Source organism: Natrix helvetica (genome assembly GCF_964273705.1).
Source record: "Natrix helvetica genome assembly, chromosome: 6".
Lineage (NCBI taxonomy): Eukaryota > Metazoa > Chordata > Lepidosauria > Squamata > Natricidae > Natrix > Natrix helvetica.
The window spans coordinates 59740750-59762896 of record NC_138553.1 but is presented as its reverse complement, the minus strand read 5'-3'; the positions used below and the strand labels follow the sequence as shown (position 1 = coordinate 59762896).

The window sequence follows — 22147 nt, the reverse complement described above, 5'->3', positions numbered from 1 at the left end:
TAAAACGTCTGCTTCATCTGTGCTGAGTACTCTTATCTTTCAAGACATTGCTCTTTTCCCCAAAAGAGAATCAGACCCCCCTACCCCCACCCCTTCTTCTTCTCCTCCTTTTTTTGATCCTTGTAGTAGGATCCAGACAATAAAGTTGTTTGGACAGGGATATGGATGAACCCTTTTGTCTAAGCAAATAAACTACATTTATAGCTTGACAGGATAATATTCACTTTCTTTTCTTTTAGTTCCAGCTGAGTAGCCATGGCCCTCAGTCCTGTGGCAGCTTCAGTCTATATGATGAGGTATGATGTGTACAAAAGGCACAGACCAAGACAAAACCTACACTCTCCATTTGTTGCACAAGGCAAACAGACATTTTTCAAACTAATTAGCCAATAATATGCAAGAGAAAAAGTAATATGGTGCGACTAAGAAAGGTGTTGATGATTGAGTGCTCACACTGTAATTAGTGTGTCAGGCCCTCATTTCTCTGCCAAGCCTCAGCTATTAATTGCACCAAATTAGAAAACTATATCAGAGGCAGAATTATTCTTTCACTTGTCATTTTGAGAGAGGGAATTCATTCCATTCAAGAGGCAGGTTAAAAAGAGGGGAAGCAGATACTAATCTGCTTATGTCATGTAAATAAATGTTCCTGGCCCTATCGTAAGAGACTTGCCTAGACATTCTTTTAAAACAGCTGGCTTTGATACACAGTCTCTTTCACAGACACACAGACACGTACACACACGTTACCTTCCAAGTGGCTGCATTGCGCCTGAAATAAGCAAATGTCCGTGTAAACCAGCTATAAATTTCATTGAGTGTTAACTGCCTGTCACTTGATTCCATGATAGCCTGAAATGAGACAAGATACAGACTGATACAAAATAATGGTTTCCTAACAAGCTTAGACAGTATTCCGTTCTCTAGCAAGCCTTCACATGTTCTAATGTAATCAGTAAAAGTTAATTTTCTTTCACCTTACCTGCCTTATGAGAGTTGCATAAGTAAACGGAGGTCTGACATCTGCATTTTTATAAAACTCGTAGTTTGGGGCAATTTCTGTTTAAAAAATGGAAACGTGTTGTTATTGGTGTGAACAGGCATATCAGGGCACTGATAAAAAGGGATAGCTGCACTTCAGAACATTTGTGAAATATTTGCATTGATTTTAGCATTCACTACCAATGTCAGGCCATTTTTAATGTATTAATCAGACTATATTCTTATGTGACATGGCATGTTTCCTATCCTTCATTCCAGCCCTATCACAGTCATGAAATAATAGCTATTTAAAAATCAGTCAGAAAACTCTATAACCACTTTCCTTCAAAGATTATTGATAAACCAGCAAACTCTCCTCTGAAGTCATATATAGATGTTCAGATACTAAGCATGATTTTATATATTAAAGAAAATAAAGCATCTCTTGGACTTCTCAGATCTTGTTCTCTAAATGCCTCTATGGTTGTTTAAGATACTTAAACACATGTGCTTACCTGATGACATGGGAATGTTGTATTTATCTGAATGTCGCCTTCGAATGGCTCCCACACTGGGTATACTGGCAGGGGTGATGACTGAGGGTCCCTGGGTAATTGGAGTAATTGGGGCTGTTGGAGTAGTAGGTGTTTGAGGTAAACTCTGAGGAGATGTTTCCAAGATGTTCTTTGATATGGTGACACTGGACACCAGATTTAACTACAGAGGTCCAGAAAAGAAGCCAGAGGAAGTTACATGAAGAAGAAGAAAAAGCAGGGAAAAGTATTTAAATGGTTTGACAGATGAGAATAAAAATTTCTACGGCTATGTAGCCACTAATAAGCTGCAAAAGGAAGAAGCCAAGTTCAGCTAATTACAGGATGAAACTGCATAATAAAAACTATAATTAAGGGATGCTCTAATCTGCAGTAATGTCACTCAGGACTATTCTGCTAGTCCTACTGGACTTGACTCAACAATCTACCCCTACAGTATCCTCTAGTTTATTACTGACAGGCTCTTTTGCAGGGCAGGCTAGTCCCTGGTTGATGCCCCAGGATGAGAACCCAGAAGTGTTTTTGCTTTTGGCCAAAGTGACTCAAAATAAGTTCCTATTGTGATGCTGCTGGATTTCCTTTCTTCAGTCCCAAATCTCAGCTGAGAGGCTCCAGCCAGCTGGAAAATTTTACACTGACCTTTAGTCTCCTTGCTAATTTGGTGGAATGGTAATGACATTACTACATATTCAAACAAAATTGTCTTAATTGCAAATTAGCCAGAGGAGGCTGAAAATTTTCAAATTAAATCTGATTGGAGATGGAGAGAGGGAAATGGAATTTCTTCACTAACAATCATTTGTGGCATGTGTTAACAAATATAATGAAATGTCAAGTTTGCCAATTCCTCTGGAAGTATCATTTTCAATTTATGATTACAGTGTCACTTATGGTTGATGTACCCTAGAAAGAGGATGTCAGAATGGGGAGAAAAAAAGGAAGGTGAAAATATACGCAAGCTGTTTAACAGTGTGCCCTTCATTACACCCCAGCAAGAAAAGCCTTGCTACTCATTATCAAAAATGCATATTAACTCTGTCATATTTACCATACATCTTTTGTCATAAATAGCATCCAATTAGCAAAATGGATAATCATGGCAGTAACCCCCCCCCAAAAAACGTTTTCTGCCTTATCCTTGGCTGATACCAATCAAAGCTATAATAATTTTCTACAGTATCTTTCAATATGCAGAACTTAAAAATGGCTTGTTGAAATTATAGAAAGACCACTATCTATAGGGATATTATGCATTATCTAGCACTAAAATGAATAGAAATTGGGCAGTAAGTGTGCCTTGATTGACTAAACAGAGCTGACTTGGTTTTTATTCCTAATCTAGTAACACCTGCTTTTCAGGACCCAAATACACTTAAGATAGACTGCTTTTCAATGGCGAGCAGCATTGATTGATCTTTCTTTGTGGATTTGTTTTACACATCTAGTCAGTAGAGAGATTTGTTAGGGAAACAAAAATTAACATATGCCAGCTAATTGTTTGGCTTTCTTGGGCAGCAGCCAGCAAAAGAGCATTAGCAGTATAATAATAACGACTGGTGCCCTCAAGGCATCCCTGAGTGCATCTGTTCCTTATAAGTCACAAACTGTTTTTCTTTGTTAAGTACATATGGGGTGGAGGGAAGGAGGAAAATATAATGATTTTGCTCAATGCTGTCTTCTGTACAGTGATGAAATGCCCAAGAGGTACAAAAGTATCTTTGATTTTGTGTAAGTTATAAATTGAAGCAATATCAATTGTTCTTGCTACTACATATTAAAGTAGTAGTATACTACATATACTACTACAAATTCTAAACTGACATGTCAATACTATATTTTATTTCATTTATCAGACACACACAACACACACACACACACACAACACACACACACACACACACACACACACACACACACACTTTAAATTGGTATCCCACTATTTCCCACCCTAATTTTTTTATCACAATGAAAATAAAATAAAGTTCTATGGGAAGATTGTACATGCTGCAACCCTATTGATAAATCACAGACAGGTTTGAAATGCTAGGGCTAGTATGTATGTCAACCTCTATGTTTACAGTGTTATGGTAAGTTATTCTTCTAGGCAGCAATAATAAGCATGACATGTTTGTAGGCATGGAATTGTGAGCTGATAAAATAGAATTTATTATTAACTAAAGAAAAGCATGTAAAATGTAGGATGATCACTTAGCCACATCAGCTCATCTGAATATATTCAAGGTTGGGTGAAACTCATTATTCAGGACTCCCAGCCATGATAACTTTGATTTTCATCCATCCATAGCATGGCCAAAAGGTACCATTTAATGAAGTACCATTCAGAGAGTAAATGGGGTCATATAATACACACTCCGTTTGCACCTTGTGTTCATGTACTGATAGCTGTTAAGGGTGTAGTGATGAACCAACACAGCTCATTTTTTCTTGGTAATAAATTCATGTTATTAATAGATATCAAATGTGTGGGCCGTCTTAACTGAACCACTGCACATGAGACCATAATTCTCTACAATCATATCAATTTTGAAGCTTCTTTTGTACAGTGTTCATTTTAGGATTTTTTTGGTGGTATTTACCACTCTTCTCTCAAACCAATTTGAAGACAGTATTAGTTCACAACTTCAGATATCTCTAGTTCCAAAAGGAACTTTAAACTGTGCTTTCACTTTAAATTGCTTATCTAAGATTCTGTACTAATTGCTCACCATCAAACGCAATTAGCAATTCTTTCATGTGTGGTTTATGTAATGTAATACTTCAATTACATTATTCATTCAGGTTCTGTTTTGGATTATAGGCTGAAAATTCTTTATTAGTGTAGATGTAACCATGCTGCTGGAGTTTTAAAAAAATTACTGATTGAATAATTAATTGGAAAAGAACAAGCTGCAGATTTCTGATGGATTTATGAGACAATTACACTGTCATGTGAATATCTAACTTACACTATAGAAACAGTAGAAAAATAACTTGATTGTAATGAGACAGTCAAAACAGTAAATATGGGATAGTTCTAAAATTTGTAATAAATTCACTCATTGACATTAAAATAATTATTTGATGCAAAAATATTTCCACACATTTTCTACACTATTAAGAAATATTTGGGAGCCAAGTGAAGATACTAAAAACTAACAAAAACATTCCTTTGGAAAAAAAATGAAAAGTGGACATATTTAGTACTATAGTGCAAATGTATACTTAAGGCAATAAACAGTCAATTATGGAAAACAATACAAATGTTGAAGACTCACATATATACAGTACATAAAAATGCTACCAGTCACCGAAAACCCAAAGGGTCCATCAAGTTATAAATCACAGGGCAATCAGTTTGGGAGGTGAAAAAATCCAAAGAATCACTAGATGGCAGAAGATAGATGCAGAAAATGTTAATTCTCATTATTGATGGTGGTCCTGATTTCTGCTCTCCATATCTGATAATTTTAAGAATATGCTTTGAAACTAAGTGTTTTAAATGTACAGTTTTTTGGGAGGAAATTACAAACATGGCTCTTCCATTGTTTTAAGGAATTTTTAGGAGGCTGTGATGTACAGGAATGTTTTTGTAATTGTATGCTGTTTTTCTCTATTTTTTTCAAAGATTTTTAGCTACATAGAACATTGAATAATAAGGCTGGAAGTGACATCTTTTTTGTATGTGGAAATGGACAAAGTATTCCAAAGTTGTCTCATTAGAATTATTTTTTATCAAATTATAGGAAGCAAGCTGTGTAGCCTGACATACACCGAGATGTATATATAACTTGCAAATATATTTTAGAAGGCTATTGAAAAAGACTCCATATTTTAATCCATTATTAGTTCTAATTCAGAAACAGGTAGTGATATATCAGTAACTCACACCTTTATCAAAAGTGGAATAGATACCCACTATGACATTGCTGATATCAGATGAACAATTTGCTTCTCTCCAACGACAAAAATATTACAAAACACAATGTCTTTTCTGATGGATATTTTAAATGACAGGGTAAACTAGAGCATCAACCCATGTACTTATATAGCCTTGTGCTAAGCTGCTATTCTAACTTTTTCTTTACTACTTCTGTGTCAGTTGAACTTCAGGTCTTTTAAAACAGCTTTCTTTTTAATATTGGTGAGTCTATTTCAAAAATAATATTCTTTCTAGCTTCAGCAGAAAGGGAGTGATTTGTGCACTTACAGGTGTGCTTGTTTAGTGTCCCCTATGGCACAGATTGGACAGATTTTGTAAAAGATAGCATTACTTTTAAAGAAACATGCAATTTGACGAGCGATTGCATTTTACCTTCATTTTATTGCCATATTTTTCATCACACTTATTGTTTTCCAACTGTCAGTAAATTGCTCATTTTCTTAGTCTATTACATTTGTAGACCTATTTACTGTTTATAAAGCAATATGCACTTACAGGTTTTGGAGATGGCTTGGGCTCTGAAGGTCGCATGTGCAAGTGGGTCATCATTGCCTGAAGACGTTCACGTTCTTTAGAAAGCTGTTAAAGAAAGAGTAAGATCAGAAGCATTTTAGAAATGACTAATAACAGCTATTTTATTTCATGTGATACATCTTATCTTGGAGACTGTTATGGAGTAATGTTCCTGCATATCAAAGCCTCTATGCAATGAAAACTTTTATAGAAAGGAAACTTGGATTTTCAGGAGTGGAGGGAGAGCAAGAAAGAAGAAAGCTGTATAGCTTTTGTCATGTTTAAAAGGTCAGAGAAAACAAATAATACTTCATCTTTTTGTCAATAAGAGAATTGAGGTCATTACTGACTCAACAGTAGCAAGTTATTAGGTCTGTAAATTAGATGGCCCATAGTGTCTCTGTTCAGTCCTATGGACACTATTAGCAATGGGCTAGTGCCAACAGCTGTGAAGAGGTGAAGGGTCCTCATAGCATGGTGCCTGCCAAGACTGTCTATACTTTTCATCCATTCCCATGAGGTTCAGTTAGTGCCCCCTGCAATCTACCATAATCAATCTAATTCAATAGAGTGACAGGGACTAGGCAGTGTGAAATGTTGAACTCTGCCACTAAACTGACATCAACAATGTTCTAGGTCTCATTACAACAGATGGACCTTACTTTTTTACAGTCATACAAAAGAGATGGGAGGGAAAAACTCATAATTGATCATCCTGAAAGCAGAAAGTCCATTGAGACTTTTATATCACAACATAATATTTGTAAATGTAAATTGCACCTCGAAAAAACATACAGACACACACACACACACAAACACCTGAGGATTTGGTTGGGTAAATAAAGCAAAGTCCCAGTATATAAAATGAAAGAGGATGACACTACAATTATTTCATTTCCCACTGTTTAATTTTCAGGCAAAAAAAAAAAAAAAGAATCCAAACCATGCATGTTTTAAAAACAAAACAAAAACCCACAGTCCCAAATCTATACAACCCATGCTTGTATTATATGAGACTTTTCCATTGAATGACAGCTATCACTTTTGCAGAATGACCACAAAATGTAAAATGGTAACAGTAAAACACTTTAGGGCAGTGGTTCTCAACCTGTGGGTTGGGACCCCTTTGGGGTCGAACGACCCTTTCACAGGGGTTGCTTAAGACCATCAGAAAACACATATTTTTGATGGTCTTAGGAACTGAGACACCAATTTTATGGTTGGGGGTCACCATAACATGAGGAACTTATTAAAGGGCTGCGGCATTGGGAAGGTTGAGAACCACTGCTTTAGGGCTATAAAGGAAGACATGCTTTAAATAGATTATAGTTTAATTGGTCTGTGCTAAAAATAATATTAAATATAATTCTGCTAGAGCTTATTTTGGTTCAAAACATATTTTTTACCTGGACTAAACATTTGATTCCCACATTTAAATCTTTATTATTTTATTGGATCCTGTTAACTATCATATGCCTTATGTCTGGTGGCGTTCTCTCCAATTATACTAAATGAAAAATTTCTCGTAATTTGTCTTTCCCTTCCTCAACCAATCTCCCAAATTATTGAATCTATATGTAAAAGTATGATTCTGAGAGCTGATTTACATTAGCCATTTTAGAAATGATAATGTTGGGGTGATGGTGGTTTGGAGAGCATCTACACTATTCTTAGATGGCCAAAAGTACATTATACTGAGAACCATCATATACTCAGATAAAATCAAAGCCATTATGTGAATTAGGAGCAAAATTTCTGGAGTCTAAAAATATGACCTTATGAATCTCTAAACACATATTTTCATAACTATATGGCATGGTGAAGCAGGTTGTAGACTTGTCTACAAGGTCTTAAGAATTTTGTCCATCACTAGAATGTACAGATAGTACAGAGAAATTTAAAAATTAAATGTTTAATTGCAGATTGATGATGTTATTGGCATATATTTATGATGTTATGTTTATGAACTTTTGCTTTAAAAGGTAGTTGAGAATTTATATGAATACAAATGATATAGAAAATAAGTTAATCCAGACTTGCATAATGACTTGTCATTTACAGACATCCCATTTCCTAAAGGCACAATTATCAATAAAGGTTAAAAAAATGATAGTTAAAAATAATTTTTAACATAAATGAATTCATTCTGCATAAGTGCTTATTTAGAAAAAACACTCCCTGAATTCAGTAGCTCTTTTCTGAGTAGATGTTTAAATTGCATTGCATAGGGTAGTTAATTAGTATTTAATTTAATTTATTTCAAATCATACAAGTAGATATTAAAATATGTTCATAAATGTATACATAATTCCATAAGAAATTAAGACAATTTTCCCAAGGAAAAATATATTCAGAATATGGATATATTTTCAAACCTGTATTTCTAATTGTTGGACCACCTGCATTTGCACCCGACACTGAGCAGTGCTTCGGTCATCCAATGCATGTTCATTATTAAGGTGCCTAGTAAAAGAAGAAATAATTAAAATAATTAGAACACTAGGTAGAGGTTGATAACCTTCTCAATTCTACTGCTTCTCTTTCTCTGTGTGTATGTTCTGTAAACACAATTCTTATGTCAGAAAGCAAGTTAGTGAAACCCAGTTCGAATCTAAACTGCTGTAACAGGCATAATATAACTACCTTGCAAGAAACTTCACTATTTCCCTAATGGAATTCATTGCAAAGTAGTTTGGAAAATGCAACTGAGCAGCCTTGGTCCTGGCTATAAGATATGATCAGAGACACAAGAAAATGGTGCACAAAGGTACAATGACAAAGGAAACAAATTTAACACTTATTTTATAAAAGAGCTAGTCATGGGTATGTATAATAGGAGTAAAGTAACATCACATGTGTTGTGATGTAATAATTATAATGGCAAATTCATATCATATATGTGATATAATGTAATTTTGACTTTTACTCAGATGCCTATGTAACTTTTACCTCCCAGTTGTGAAGGGATAGACATGTCTAAACAAATATGCCAAAAAGTTTAACCACACATCTTTTTATGATTTGAGTACACTTACTAAATCTGAACTTTTCCCTCTCTGCCACATGAGAAGAGCACATTTTGGTAGTGATATTTGGGTATTGTCAATGAAAACTGGTACAATTATGAATACCTTTCAACACACATAGCTTGTGAATTTAGCAAAAATGCATTTCTGGATGAGCAATGCAAAAAGACAAAGGATACAGAATTGGAAAACGGAGAAGTATAGATGAAAGAATGCAAATAAAACACAAATGTGATCACTACAAATTTGTTCGGGTTAAACTTTATTAAAGGGATCACATTATGTATGACAATATATTTAGCAAGCCATTATTTACTTATGCAGGGAAAATATTCTGCTTGATAAAGCAACTTGCACTTTCTACACCTATATCTTCATATGTAAGTGAGAACATAAGCACCTATGTTTCTTACCAGGCTTACCAAATAGTTGATTGAACAGGATATTCATTTTTAAAGAAAAGTAAGTGACCTGTTTTAAGTTTTCAAGATTATTTCACTTTTTAAAAAAATTCTAAGCAGTATAATTGAAGGAGGTATGTTGCTTCCAGAAGAACCATCTGAAAAAGAATGTATGGATGAGTTTTTTGTTTGATTACTCTTGATTTAAATGACTGATATCAAAATTACAGTAAGGAGCTGATGTATTAATTAGCTATGTGACACATCAGAGAATTCTGGTCTGCAAAGATATTTTAAAACTATCTCTATGATATATTATTGCAATTAGGTTTTGGCAGTTGGGATAGTTAATTTGATTCCAACCTCAATTATTCACCATTTCCAAATAATTATGCATTATAACTTGAATCTAATAAACAGGGAGTTTTTAACTAACAATAAGTGAATAGATGAAGTACTTGTACGAATGAGAAACTATTGCTCTTATAAGTAATATTTTTCATGCTATTGAATGTACACTGGTGGAAGACATATTGGAGTTATCTCTATTTACAGGATATGATTGTTGTCAAGATTCCTAAGTAACTATCAGCACTTAAATTATGTAAGCATTGCATGAAAACTTTGCTATCATTGGAAGTAATGTGGAAAAAGTATGTCATGTGAACACAATGTTATTCTAATATCAGTATTTCCTGTTTTGATTTAGATTTCATAATAGCTTCTTTTCTATGCTTTCAAGCTCTTAATTACAATGAAATTTCTTTATGCACACATTGATTTATAATGGCACATTGATAACAAGCAGCCTAGGGCTTTGAATGTAGTATTAGACTTGGATAAGAAAGTTGTTTATTTATTTATAAAATTTATACGATTGGCTGCCCATCTAACCACATGGTTGCGTGTATGTATGTATGTGTGAGTGTATAAGTGTGTGTGTGTGTATACATACAGTATACACACACAAACACACACACCAACTGCTAAAATCCAGTTACAGATGGGAAGGGCTGGCATAGGATGGGGGGAAGATATGTGATCAATTGATCAAACACCTCGACTGTGATGCTTTCCCATTGGAGCCCTAAGGTAACTGGCAGAGCCACAAGTTTAGGCTCTTACAGGAGGTCAGGAAGAGCTGATCTCACATTGGGGGTGTGGAGAGCAAAATGTTCTAGGAGGCAGGTGCAACAACAGAGAAGGCCCTTGTCCTGCATCCCACTAGTCAGAATAATCAGGCCACTAGGGCCTGAAGTATGCCTACTCTGCTGGCATGGGTGGGATGGGTCAATCCTAGTGAGATGAAATGGTCCCTTAAGTAGCCTGGACCCAACTGGTGCACAACCTGAATTTGTGCAAAGACTCTCCTGGCCGTGACTGCCACTTGCACTTCAAACAGGAGTCACAAGTTCAGAAGACTTAATCTCAGGGTCCCCTGTACCCAAAGCCATTTGGTCTTGTCAAGGTTCAGTTGAAGCCTGTTGTCTCCCACAGCATCCAAATACTGCAAGACAGCAGCCACATCTTCACTTGGGTCACCAGGAGTGGAAATATAGAGTTGGGTATCATCAGCATACTGCAGATACCTCACCCCACAGTGATGGATGATCTCACCCAGCAGTTTCATGTAGATGTTAAAAAGGAGTGGAGAGCATACCAAGCAGTATGGCATGCTACAAGATAGTGTCCAAGGGCTGGACCTCTCAACTCCTATTAACACCGATTGGAACTAGCCTTGTAGAAAGGAGCCAAACCAAAGCAAAACTGTCACCCAGCACTAGCCCCCATAGCAGACCCAAAAGAAAACCATGGTTGATGGTATCAAGCACTGATGCACTACTCCAGGGATATCAAACTCAGTTTCACTGAGTGGCAGATCAGCATTGTGGTTGTCCTCTGGGGGCCGGGGGGAGAAGGGGCATGGCCGGGGAGTTTGCGGCTGACTGAGTGTGACCTGGGTGTATGGCCAGTTTGTCATTACTCATTTGAGTGGTACCTGTGGGGGCTGGGCAAGGTTGGGGAGGGAGTCCAGGGGCCTCCAGTAGGTGGGGCAGTAGCTGGGAGGCTCGTCTCATGGGATGAGGTGAGGCAAGGCAGGGGGCGGAGCAGCTACAGCCGGTATGTCTTCAGCTCCTTTCAACACCACTCAGTTTCCCACCCCACTCCTATCAAGCTGGTCTTGTCTGGTGGGGGGGGGGGGATTGCCTTCTGCCTTCTCCACCATGTCACAAACATGGATTAACCACCCCCACTGTCAAAGTAAATCCCAGGTGCTGCACTGCAATGGACAGACAAAAAGTGCAGCTTTTGTTTGGAGGAGGAGGAGGAGCAGGGAGAATAAAGAGGGAAAGCAGCCGAGTGCCAGCCAAGCACTGAAGCACACTGCTGCCAGCCTTGGTATAACTCTCCGAGGTTGGATCGGATTGCTCTCTCTCTCACTCTCTCTTTCTCTCTTTCTCTCTCTCTCTCTCTCACACACACACACACACACACATACACACACAAACAAACAGAGGTTGGAGCAGATCTCTCTCTCCCCCCCTCCCTCCCTCTCTCTCTCAGCAGTGGTGGCACCTGGTCAGTGGGTCGCTTTCCCCTCAGCCACTTTCCCTCTTCTCTCCACTCCTCCTCCTCCTTCAGACAAAAGCTGTGTTCTCTCGCTCTCTCACCCCACTTCATGGCTATGGCACCAGCCATGCTCTCCACAGCAGCTTGCATCTAATCCATCATCCACCACCTTGCTTAGTTTGCCTTCATTCTTTGACACCTCTTCCCCTTGCTTGCCACCATAGCGAGTGGGAGGCTGAGCAACACACTGGTGTGGTGGCCACAAAGCAAGGCAGAAGCGGGGTGGAAGATGAAATGAGGCTATGGCAGGGTGGAAGATGAAGAGGCAAAGAGTGCGGAGCTGCCCCATGCATCAGCTTATCTCAGGCCACCCATGCCAAACTCTTCTCCCCCACCCCGAGGGTAGCCACATCCCTTCACTAACCTGTTTTGCAATTCTGTTTGCCGCCGCTGCATGCATGGCAACAAAAGTAGTCTGTGGGACTATGGTAAAAAAATACTTCAGACCTTCCCACTTCTCACAAAAAGAAAGATCTTGTGAAGTTGGAAGATCTGAACTATTTTTTTTTACATAGTCCCACAGACTATTTTATTGCCCTGCACATGGCAGTGGCGAACTGAGTCTGTGTGCGCATGTGCCTGCCTACTCCTGTGCACGTGCCCACCCACTGGGATGGCGTGGGTTGGGCTGAAGCGATGTGGACTAGCCCTTTACAATTACCAGGATGGCCGCACAGGCCAGATCTGACTTCATTGAGGGCCTTGAGTTCGACACACCTGCACTACCCCATCCTGGTTTCATCAAATACTATCGACAAGCGCAACCAGTGCATTTCCATCCCATAATCGGGCCTGAATCCTGACTGAAAGGGGTCCAGATAATCCATTTCATCCAGAACCATCTGAAGCTGCCAGATACCACCTTTTCCACAACTTTCCCAAAAAGTGGAGGTAGAAAACTGGATGAAAGCTGGTCATGCAGATAGGATCCAGTGATGTTTTTTAAAGGAGGGGGCAAACTAGGACCTCTTTTAAAGCTTCCAGAAATGTCCTCTCCTCTAGTGACACATTAATCACTTCCAGGACCCTCTTGCTAGTCTTCATCCTGGAGGCTTTCACCATCCAAGAGGGACAAAGAGCTAACTGACAGGTAGTGGCACTGACAGCATCGAGGACCCTGTCCACTTCATCAGGGCCAATAGGATCACACAGTTCCAGCTAATCGGGCAAGACCTCTCCCCAGGCATTTCATATGGACTATCTCCACAGAGATCCAACTGGGAACTTTTTCATCATTGATCATGGCACTGCAGATGATTACCCAAGCTCCACTGACCCAGGAGGGTGACCCAAAACAGGGCTGCTGGGTGAGGAGTGGAAAATAATACTGTTTGGCCACTCTTACTGCCATGTGGTAGGCCTTAATAGAGGTTCTAAGTTGGCAGAGAAAAGGAAGGAGCAGAGAAGGTCGGCTGAACTACTCCAGAGGAAAGGGCCCCCACCTGTCTCGATGGGCTGCACTAGAAGCTGGCTATTTATCATAGCAGACAGATGGAGGTGTTGCTGGGAAAACGTGTTTGTTTTCTAGCTGTTTGTTTGATCATTGTGATTCCTGCTTCACTCTGGATTGACATCATGTTTGGAATTATGCCTTTGACATTCTGAACTTTTTTTTTGTCCCTTGAGTTCTCTTATGTGTGGATTTAAGTTTTGCCTGGTGGATTTAAGTTTGCCTGGTGGAGTTATTTTGTTTGAGCAAAGCAATTTTCAGGTGCTTTGTGGACTATTGGATCTTTGCTCTGTGGACTAACCTTGATCTGCTCTTGGGTAGACTTGATTGGGACAGTTTTGTGGTTTTGGTGAAGGGACTTGCTGGGGAATATTAATAAACTCCCTAAACCAGTTACACGTGTGTGTGGGTGAAAGGAGCAGCAGAGATCTAATCCAAAGAAATAAACAAAAGTATGAGGTCAGGGAGTGTATGCTTTAGAATTTACATGAGAAGTATAATAAAATTTACAACATAGCTTCATTTGTCCAGTAGTATTTTCACAGCTAGGAAAAATAATTTTGGACCTATCATCACATCCTCGAAGATAATTAGATGATATTTATAGGAAATATATTTGTAAGAAAGATTAGAAGTGCATGCTGAATGACTAACTGGAGAACTAGAAAATCCAGACAGTACAGTACTAGGTTTAGAGTTTGTTCTTAGTTTACCTCCAGTAGGAACCACTTACTTATAAAGCTAGTTACAACAGGTGCTGTTTTCAACACTCATTGTAGGCAAAAGCTACCAATGTTCCCTGTAGTTAGACATAAGGAAATTTTGTATTCAGTTCTTATACATGTACACTACTTTGATATCTGTCTGTATTACTGAATGCTTTTTGAAGTCTGAAGTAAAATTGTTGGCAGAGAAGAAAAGATGAGAAAATGATCTCTCTAGGTAGTTTTTGTTTGCTAGATAACAAATGTTACCTAGCATACATGGCTAGTATCAAATGCTAATTGGAAGATATATGCGCTTATCATATTTTATCTAGGATGCTCTGTGGATGATATTTTAACTTCTCAAGATCTTCCCTAAAAAGAGAATTTGGAGACTGAGTTGAAGTTGCTTAATACAAATCAATCAATAAATAATTTTTATTTTTGATGACAATTCCCCTTCTCTTAAAGAAGTATTAATCACCTCCAAAATTCAGCTGCATACACATATAGCTGCTGCCAAAAGCCAGGAATGGCTTGGATCAAGCCAACAGTTCATGCCACTTCTTCAAAATTAAGATCAGAAGTATCCCAGATCAGACTTCAAAATATAACTTAAATTACCTGACTAGACTGTGCTTCATAGGCATCAAAACATGAGCAAATATTACTATTTTTATCTGCAAGAATCTCACAAACATGTCAGTGCAGTCTGAATATATAGCACAGATGCTAGATAAGAGTCTGCAAGTGGAGAGAACTACACTTGCTTTGTTTCTCTCACCACAAAGGATATGCCCAAACATGGATATATACCTGTAATTGCTCATTTTCACTCTTGATCTAGTTTAGGCTTTATACATTGAACTGTTTCCTCAGACATTTCATTTACTGGAACTTCTTGGTAAACAAAGGTATCCCTGGCATGAGTAATTACAGAGAACCTACACAAGGACAATTTTGTCAGAACCCTAGTCATTTCCACATTTTAAAGATGGATTAGTTTTAAGATGGAATTGTCTGCCAGTTCACAGACAATTCTCAGTAACATAAAAAACTTTCTAAATATAGAGTTGTTCTGTGTGAAATGCCAAACTTGAGTCTTATTACAAATGAATTCACAAAGGCAAAAGTTCTGCAAAAGAGAAAAGTGACTTTCCTTCAGAGAGAATAATTATTAATTTCTTAATATGTAGAAAGTGTGTATCTACATCTTCAGCCTATCTTTTAAGACACTAAGCACTAGCTAAAACAAATATCCATGAACAGACAAAAAATATATTTGTAGATATATATCCAGTGCAAGAATATTAATATTTAATGATATAGATGGTATTCTTAGGTAGAAAGAGAACACAAATAATTAGTATAGGAGAGTATGTATTAATGAGTTCAAATGTTGCTAAATTTGTATACAGCATTCTATAATGGCATGAAATAAAAAGTAAGCAGCATAAATTTTATCTGGGTACAATTTGCTTTCAGTTACATTTTCAGTTACATTTTCAGATGATTAGCTAATTCCGTGAATGCCTATGTAATCTTGTACTCTTTTCATTTTACTATCTGCTGAGAAGAATCTAGGAATAAAACACTAAATACTAGATACCAGAGTGCAATTCAGAATACTACCAACTGAATTGGTACTTGGCTCAAGCCAGCTTCCATTGCAACTTCTGATTATTTAAAAAAACTCTCCTCCCAAAGTCATTTTTGATAGAATCACAAGCAAGTTACTTTTCAACAACAAAAAATGCATAACAGAACTTAAATAAAATTAAAACAGAAATTTATAACTGGAAAGTAACTTTCCACAATGTTTTGTATTCATAAAATTATTATTTTTTAAATGACACTTCACTTTGCGTAGAATTGTACAAAACATATTTAAATTAACTGGATGGTACTCAATGCTCTCTAGTTATCATCTTCCCCTAATGTATTTCAGATGCAGTTTAAGGAGTCCATTAGTAACTATTTCCTCTTCCTATTATAGTAAAAATATGCTATTCAGGCACAGTATCTGAACATCTTATGAGATATTCAGGGTTTTTTAAAGTTCATTTATAGGAGTCCCGGATACAATACAAAACAATGTGCTGATACAATATTTGGAAAGCATTTGAACAGACAGAGAATACAGAAGATTAGTTGATAAAAAGACACTCTGCAATCAGTGAAATAGAATTTAGGACCTGGAAATGTTCAACCTAAGAAAAGAAATGGATTGTGATTGAATTTTCAGAGAGCTGAGGCAGTTTAACTTTCACATTTAGTAAACTTACTGTTATGATATATGGCACATAATAAAAACTGAAAAATGTTAAATCATGACTATTTATTAAATCAAATTTACATTTTCCTCCATGTACTTTTTTGTCTTCTTATTGCTATTTTGCACAATTTTATTATGATCTGCTGAAATGTCATGAGGTGATTTTTAGCCTCTTTTGGCGGTATTGGATAGTTTAATATGTTGATTAATTTTTTCACATGATCAAACAGAAACCGGATTATTTCTGAACATAACATTCTATTTAGAGTTTCATTTCTAAGTTGCCATTTCAGCTCCAAGAACAGTTAGAAATGAAAACTGTTCATAGATAATAACAGTGCTGTTTATGCTCATCCTGGTGGGGATGGGCACTATGTGTTCAGAAAACTGAACTGGGTTCTGCTTCTGGCACATAGACTCATGTCTTCATTCTTCTGCAGGCAGTCTTTAAACCATGTGTGAAAATTTCCATACAATTAACTAACTACCAGCCAGGTTACAGAACAACTCTTTTAGCGTAAAAGAGGGTAGAAAAGTTGCTTTACTTATGAAGACCCTGGTTGGGTACTGGTCAGTTTGAGAAATTGTCCATTCCCAAGCCTAGACTGCGTTGGAAACTTTATCTGCTATTTCAGCAAGTAAAAGAGTAAATCATATTTTGTGAGATGGGCAACTACATGAAAAAAATATGAATATGATGAATATGACAGGTAGACTTCTAAAAACAAAAAAAAGTATGCTATCTTTCTGAGAAATGGAAACCATCCATGAAACCTTGTTTTATTTGGTAATCTTTGGAAGTAAAATTGACAAGACTAGGAATTGCTTAGCCTGACCTCATTTATTTTCACCATTTAGATGCAAAATGAGGAATTGGGATCTGCAGTACTATCAAGGAAGGAATTAGCAGATATTCTCTCAGCGGAGACCACCACTTCTTATTCCCAGGTTATGATGTTTCTAAACCAATGAAGCTACTATTAATACAGGACAGAAGTAGGCCCATACAAAACTATAGATAATGAAATTCTTACTGGGTTATATAGAAACCAGGGATTAAATTAGAACTAATCAAAACATATCTAATATGTATCTTTTAGCTTGGTAGCTTGTGAGAAAGAGTTGTCCAATGCAGTGAATGTGTAGTTTAAAAAACTGAAGTATGCTAAGCAGATATTTGATAATATACTTAAAAACATGGAAACACTAGACCAGTGATGGCTAACCTTTTCATTGCTGCGTGCCGAAAGCGCACATGTGAACTAATAATGCAATGTGCATGTGGCCACCCCCATGCTCCCACCCCCTTGCATGCATGTGTGAACCCTGCCCCTGCGCATGCATACATGACCCCCGCATATGCCTTGTCCCCTCGCATGCGCAGCAGAAACCCAAAAACTAGCTGGCTGGCAGGAGGCACGTGTGCATGCCTGGTGGAGTTGAGCTGGGGTGACAGCTAACATGCTCACAGAGAGGGCTCTGCGTGCCACCTGTGGCATGCATGCCATAGATTCATCATCATGGCATCAGTGGTGGTTGGGACCCATTTGGACAAGAATCTTTAGATACAAAGTATGAGAACAGAGAGACTGAGTCTTCTCCTACCAATCATATTGCCCATTTAAATAGATAACCACAAGGGATTTTCAGTTTTGGAAAAAAAAGGTATCCACACAGACAATCTGAGCTCATGTCATACAGACACAAATATTATATGCAAAATATATCTGCATGTAAGATTCTATTCCATCCCCATTCCTATCCATCTATTGCTAGTAATAGGCACACATGCAAAATCTTCACTTTTCTGGATTGGGGCGCAAATGTGTTTACATTTTAATTCTACTTCTTCTTTTTAAAGAATTAAAAACCTGTAAAATGTTTGAAGTTGTACATTTGAAGTCTTTGAAAGACCTATTCCACTTATATGGGCTGCTTTTATTAGGCTAGCAATGGTAGAGTACAATAATACTCAATGAGGTTTTGTCTCGATTGAATTTTTCAGTAGAACACAAAAGAACCTTGCCATTAAAGTAGTCTTTTATTCTCCCCTATGAAGGCGAAAGGTTTTTAAAGTGTTGTGATGTTCAGTAATGAGCTTCTATCTAAATTATCATTGGTGACAAACTCACAAAGCACTTTGAGGACACATAGTTATGAAATGCCAGAGCTGCCACTTTCTTTCCTGTAATTATAGGCTAGCTTGCAAGCCTTCAGTGATCATTTATAGAACAGCCTCCAGTGGATTACTGAGAACTTGAAAACATATATACCTTTGCCACATTTCCCTTCTCCTTTCCTTACTATTGTTTACCAGTGATATGTAAAATAATGGGACCTATTCATTTCCCCATCTTAATTATGTCAATCAAAGTACAAAAATAGCACTAGATATAAATACAATGCCAGTGGAGTAAATAAATGGGATAGAAATTAACATTAAATTATGAATTTGTGGATTTATGACTATTTCATACTCAAATTATTCTCTTTTATGCTTTTACAACCAACCCAGGTACATATTGCTGTTCAAAAATTCCTTATGATTTATAAATCAAGAACAAGATAATACTGAAAAATGAGAGGATTGGTGGATTTTTTTCAGTCAATGCCTAATTGCTGTTTCAAAATGCATATGCAAAAGGACATTTCATTAATCATTTAATCATGTCCCTTGCAGGAAGTTGGAACTAATGTTGCAAATATTCTTTTCATATGAATGCTTCATAATGCTATCTTATGCATTTGATATATTGCATATGTCATAAATTATAGCTGCTTCAAAAAGAACCAAGTGGATTGTTATCCCTGAAGATGCTTTTTACAAAACCTTTATTAAGTCCCCCCCCCCTCCAACTTATTGCTGGTTCTTTTTCACAGCTTCATTCTAGCCCCCAATAATGCTCTTTCTGATGGCAAAGGTCCGTAAATTACCCATGCAATCACCAACACCATTTCACAGACCTGTTCTACTTCTACTGGTCTGCTAACAAGGCGATTACACACAAATTACTGAAAGCCTATGAAATATTTAAATGCATTCTACTCTGCTATGCATTAATAAGAGCAAAGCAAGCACTGGAATTCTGGTGAGCTCCAGTCCCTAATGTTCCCTAATGAGCCTCTTACTGTGACTGCAGTTCAAACAGAGAGGTGAAGAAAAAAATGCAAAGGGTGCCTTCAGAAAGGCAGCACTGAACAAACATTGTGTGAGCCAATTCTAATTTATGGGTCATTTTATAGGTATATTGATTTTTGTTTTCAAAATAGAATAAATGATGTGGTTGACTGATGTTCTTCCAAAACTGGAGGAATCTGTAGGTAATCTGCAAAAGTAGCACATGGAAAATATAAATATAAAGATGTTTTTTAAGGAAAGCAGGAAAACATTCTAGTATGATGAAAGAAAGAAAGAAAGAAAGAAAGAAAGAAAGAAAGAAAGAAAGAAAGAAAGATCCTCTTACACTTGTCTATTTTTTCATTATATTGATTTGAGGCCCTAAATAGATGTCAACTTATCCTGCAATACAGCAAACTATTAAACCAATTTTAAAATGGGACTTTTACATTTACTGCAAAATATAGCATTTCTAAAGTCAAAAAGGGAAATATTTCTGAATCTAAGAATGTTTTGGAAGTTGTTTCACTTATACACACTGTAAATGGTATTTGATTTATTTTGCATCCAGCTTTAATGTTTAAACACTGCGAGGAGTTGAAATACCAAATGTATGTTCTATTACATGTATGTCAGTTTTCATTTAGTTGATTGTATTAGATGTCTTAGTTTTGAGGAATGATGGCACTGTCATTGAAAGACACAATTTTCTGACAACTTCAAAGAATGCCATTTTGAGGTCATATTTTGGGAACTAGACTGCTTGCTTTCAGTAAAAGGAAAAAAACTACACAAGTTTAAAAGTGAATATAATAATATTTGTATCGCCTTTCATTCTCTCTCTCTCTCTCTGTGATTATATATACATATACATACACACACATATATATTCTTATTAATTCATAAATATTTGAATTAATATTAAAAAGAAGTCTGATGTCTAATTAAATTATATTGCTTTTCCCATTGAATTCAATTATTATACTTAGAAGACCTTGAAATCATTCGTGTTGGTAAGCTGCTCTATCTTTTTTACAGCATGACTTTTTCTCAACATTAACAATTCTGCCTCTGTACAAAAAAACATTTTGCCTGTCTCCGGATCATTTTTTGTTTTGCTAGTGTCTGCTGCATGCAGGTTAAAGAATGCTTGTGTCTGCTGCCTGGAATGCTATAGTGTAAACCCTTTGATTTAAACTTCTAAAAGCCAAATCCATCTACACTCAAACTGACTTAGGACCAATGGAATGATAATTAGTTTTGCAGACAAAATACACCAAAGTTTTGACATATATTATTACATTCTGACATTTATAAGACAGTAATGAAGAACTACTATTAAATTCTTTTAGTGATCTTTGAGCTTCCTTGCTTGCTGACCAGCAAAATGGTTAGTTTCTGTCAACACTCATTTTATAGTAAAATTCCAAAATAATTCTTAAACAGTTTTGGCAGTCTTTGAATCACTTTTCATTACACAATATTCCATTCATTCATTGTTCTTTCTGCAGTTCTGCAAGACTGTTTTCTGATCTAACCTCAAATTCTGATTTGCAGAATGGTTTTTCTTGGGGAAAAATCCTGAGCACATGAGTAACAAAAACCTGAAAATCAACTAAATTTTCTTATGTATGAGTGTTCAAAAGCACAACATAACAATCAAGGATTATAACAGTTTGCCGCCTTATAACATATGAGTATGCATTTATATATATACATGTGAAAAGACCCGAATGCAAGAAGACCAGCATACCTACACCCGTGAAAACCTATTCGGGTCTTTTCCCGTGTAAGATTGAGATTGTCACAATCTCAATCTTACACGGGAAACGACCCAAATACAACAAAACCAGCATATATATATATATATATATGTGTGTGTGTGTGTGTGTGTGTGTGTGTGTGTGTGTGTGTGTATATATATATATACATATATACATACACACACACACATACATATATACACAAACACACACACATACATACATACATACATACATACATACATACATACATGGGAAAAGACCCGAATACAACATACATACATACATACATACATACATACATACATACATACATACATATATATATATATATAACATATATATAACATATATATATAACATATATATATATATATATATAACATATATATAACATATATATAACATATATATAACATATATATAACATATATATATATATATATATATATATATATATATATATATATATAACATATATATATATATATATATATATATATATATATATATATATATATATATATATATATATATATATATATATATATATATATATATATATAACATATATATAACATATATATATATATATAAGACCACCAGTTGTAACACAAATACATACCTATGTCCCTGGCTCAGCTGATAAGGAGGAGAGACTGTGGCTTAGTGGCTAATACAACTGCCTAATATGTAATACAGCCCTGGTTCGAATCCCAGTAAGGGTATGGCTAGCTGATGAGAGCTAAATAGCTTGAAATAGATCTATACTAGTCTCCCTTTATTTATTT

At 36.4% G+C, this 22147-nt stretch overlaps 1 protein-coding gene across 6 annotated transcripts in view; it reads right to left on the bottom strand.

The window, feature by feature from the left end:
• Positions 1 to 22147, bottom strand: part of FOXP2 (forkhead box P2) — a 618653-nt gene that overhangs the window by 34256 nt on the left and 562250 nt on the right. For all 6 annotated transcript variants that reach the window (XM_081957449.1, XM_081957451.1, XM_081957452.1 and 3 more), the window contains 5 exons: positions 8364 to 8451; positions 5971 to 6054; positions 1497 to 1698; positions 983 to 1059; positions 751 to 852 (listed from right to left, as the gene is read on the bottom strand). In XM_081957449.1, coding sequence (XP_081813575.1) covers positions 751 to 852; positions 983 to 1059; positions 1497 to 1698; positions 5971 to 6054; positions 8364 to 8451 — 553 coding nt within the window. The remainder of the gene's footprint in view (positions 1 to 750; positions 853 to 982; positions 1060 to 1496; positions 1699 to 5970; positions 6055 to 8363; positions 8452 to 22147) is intronic.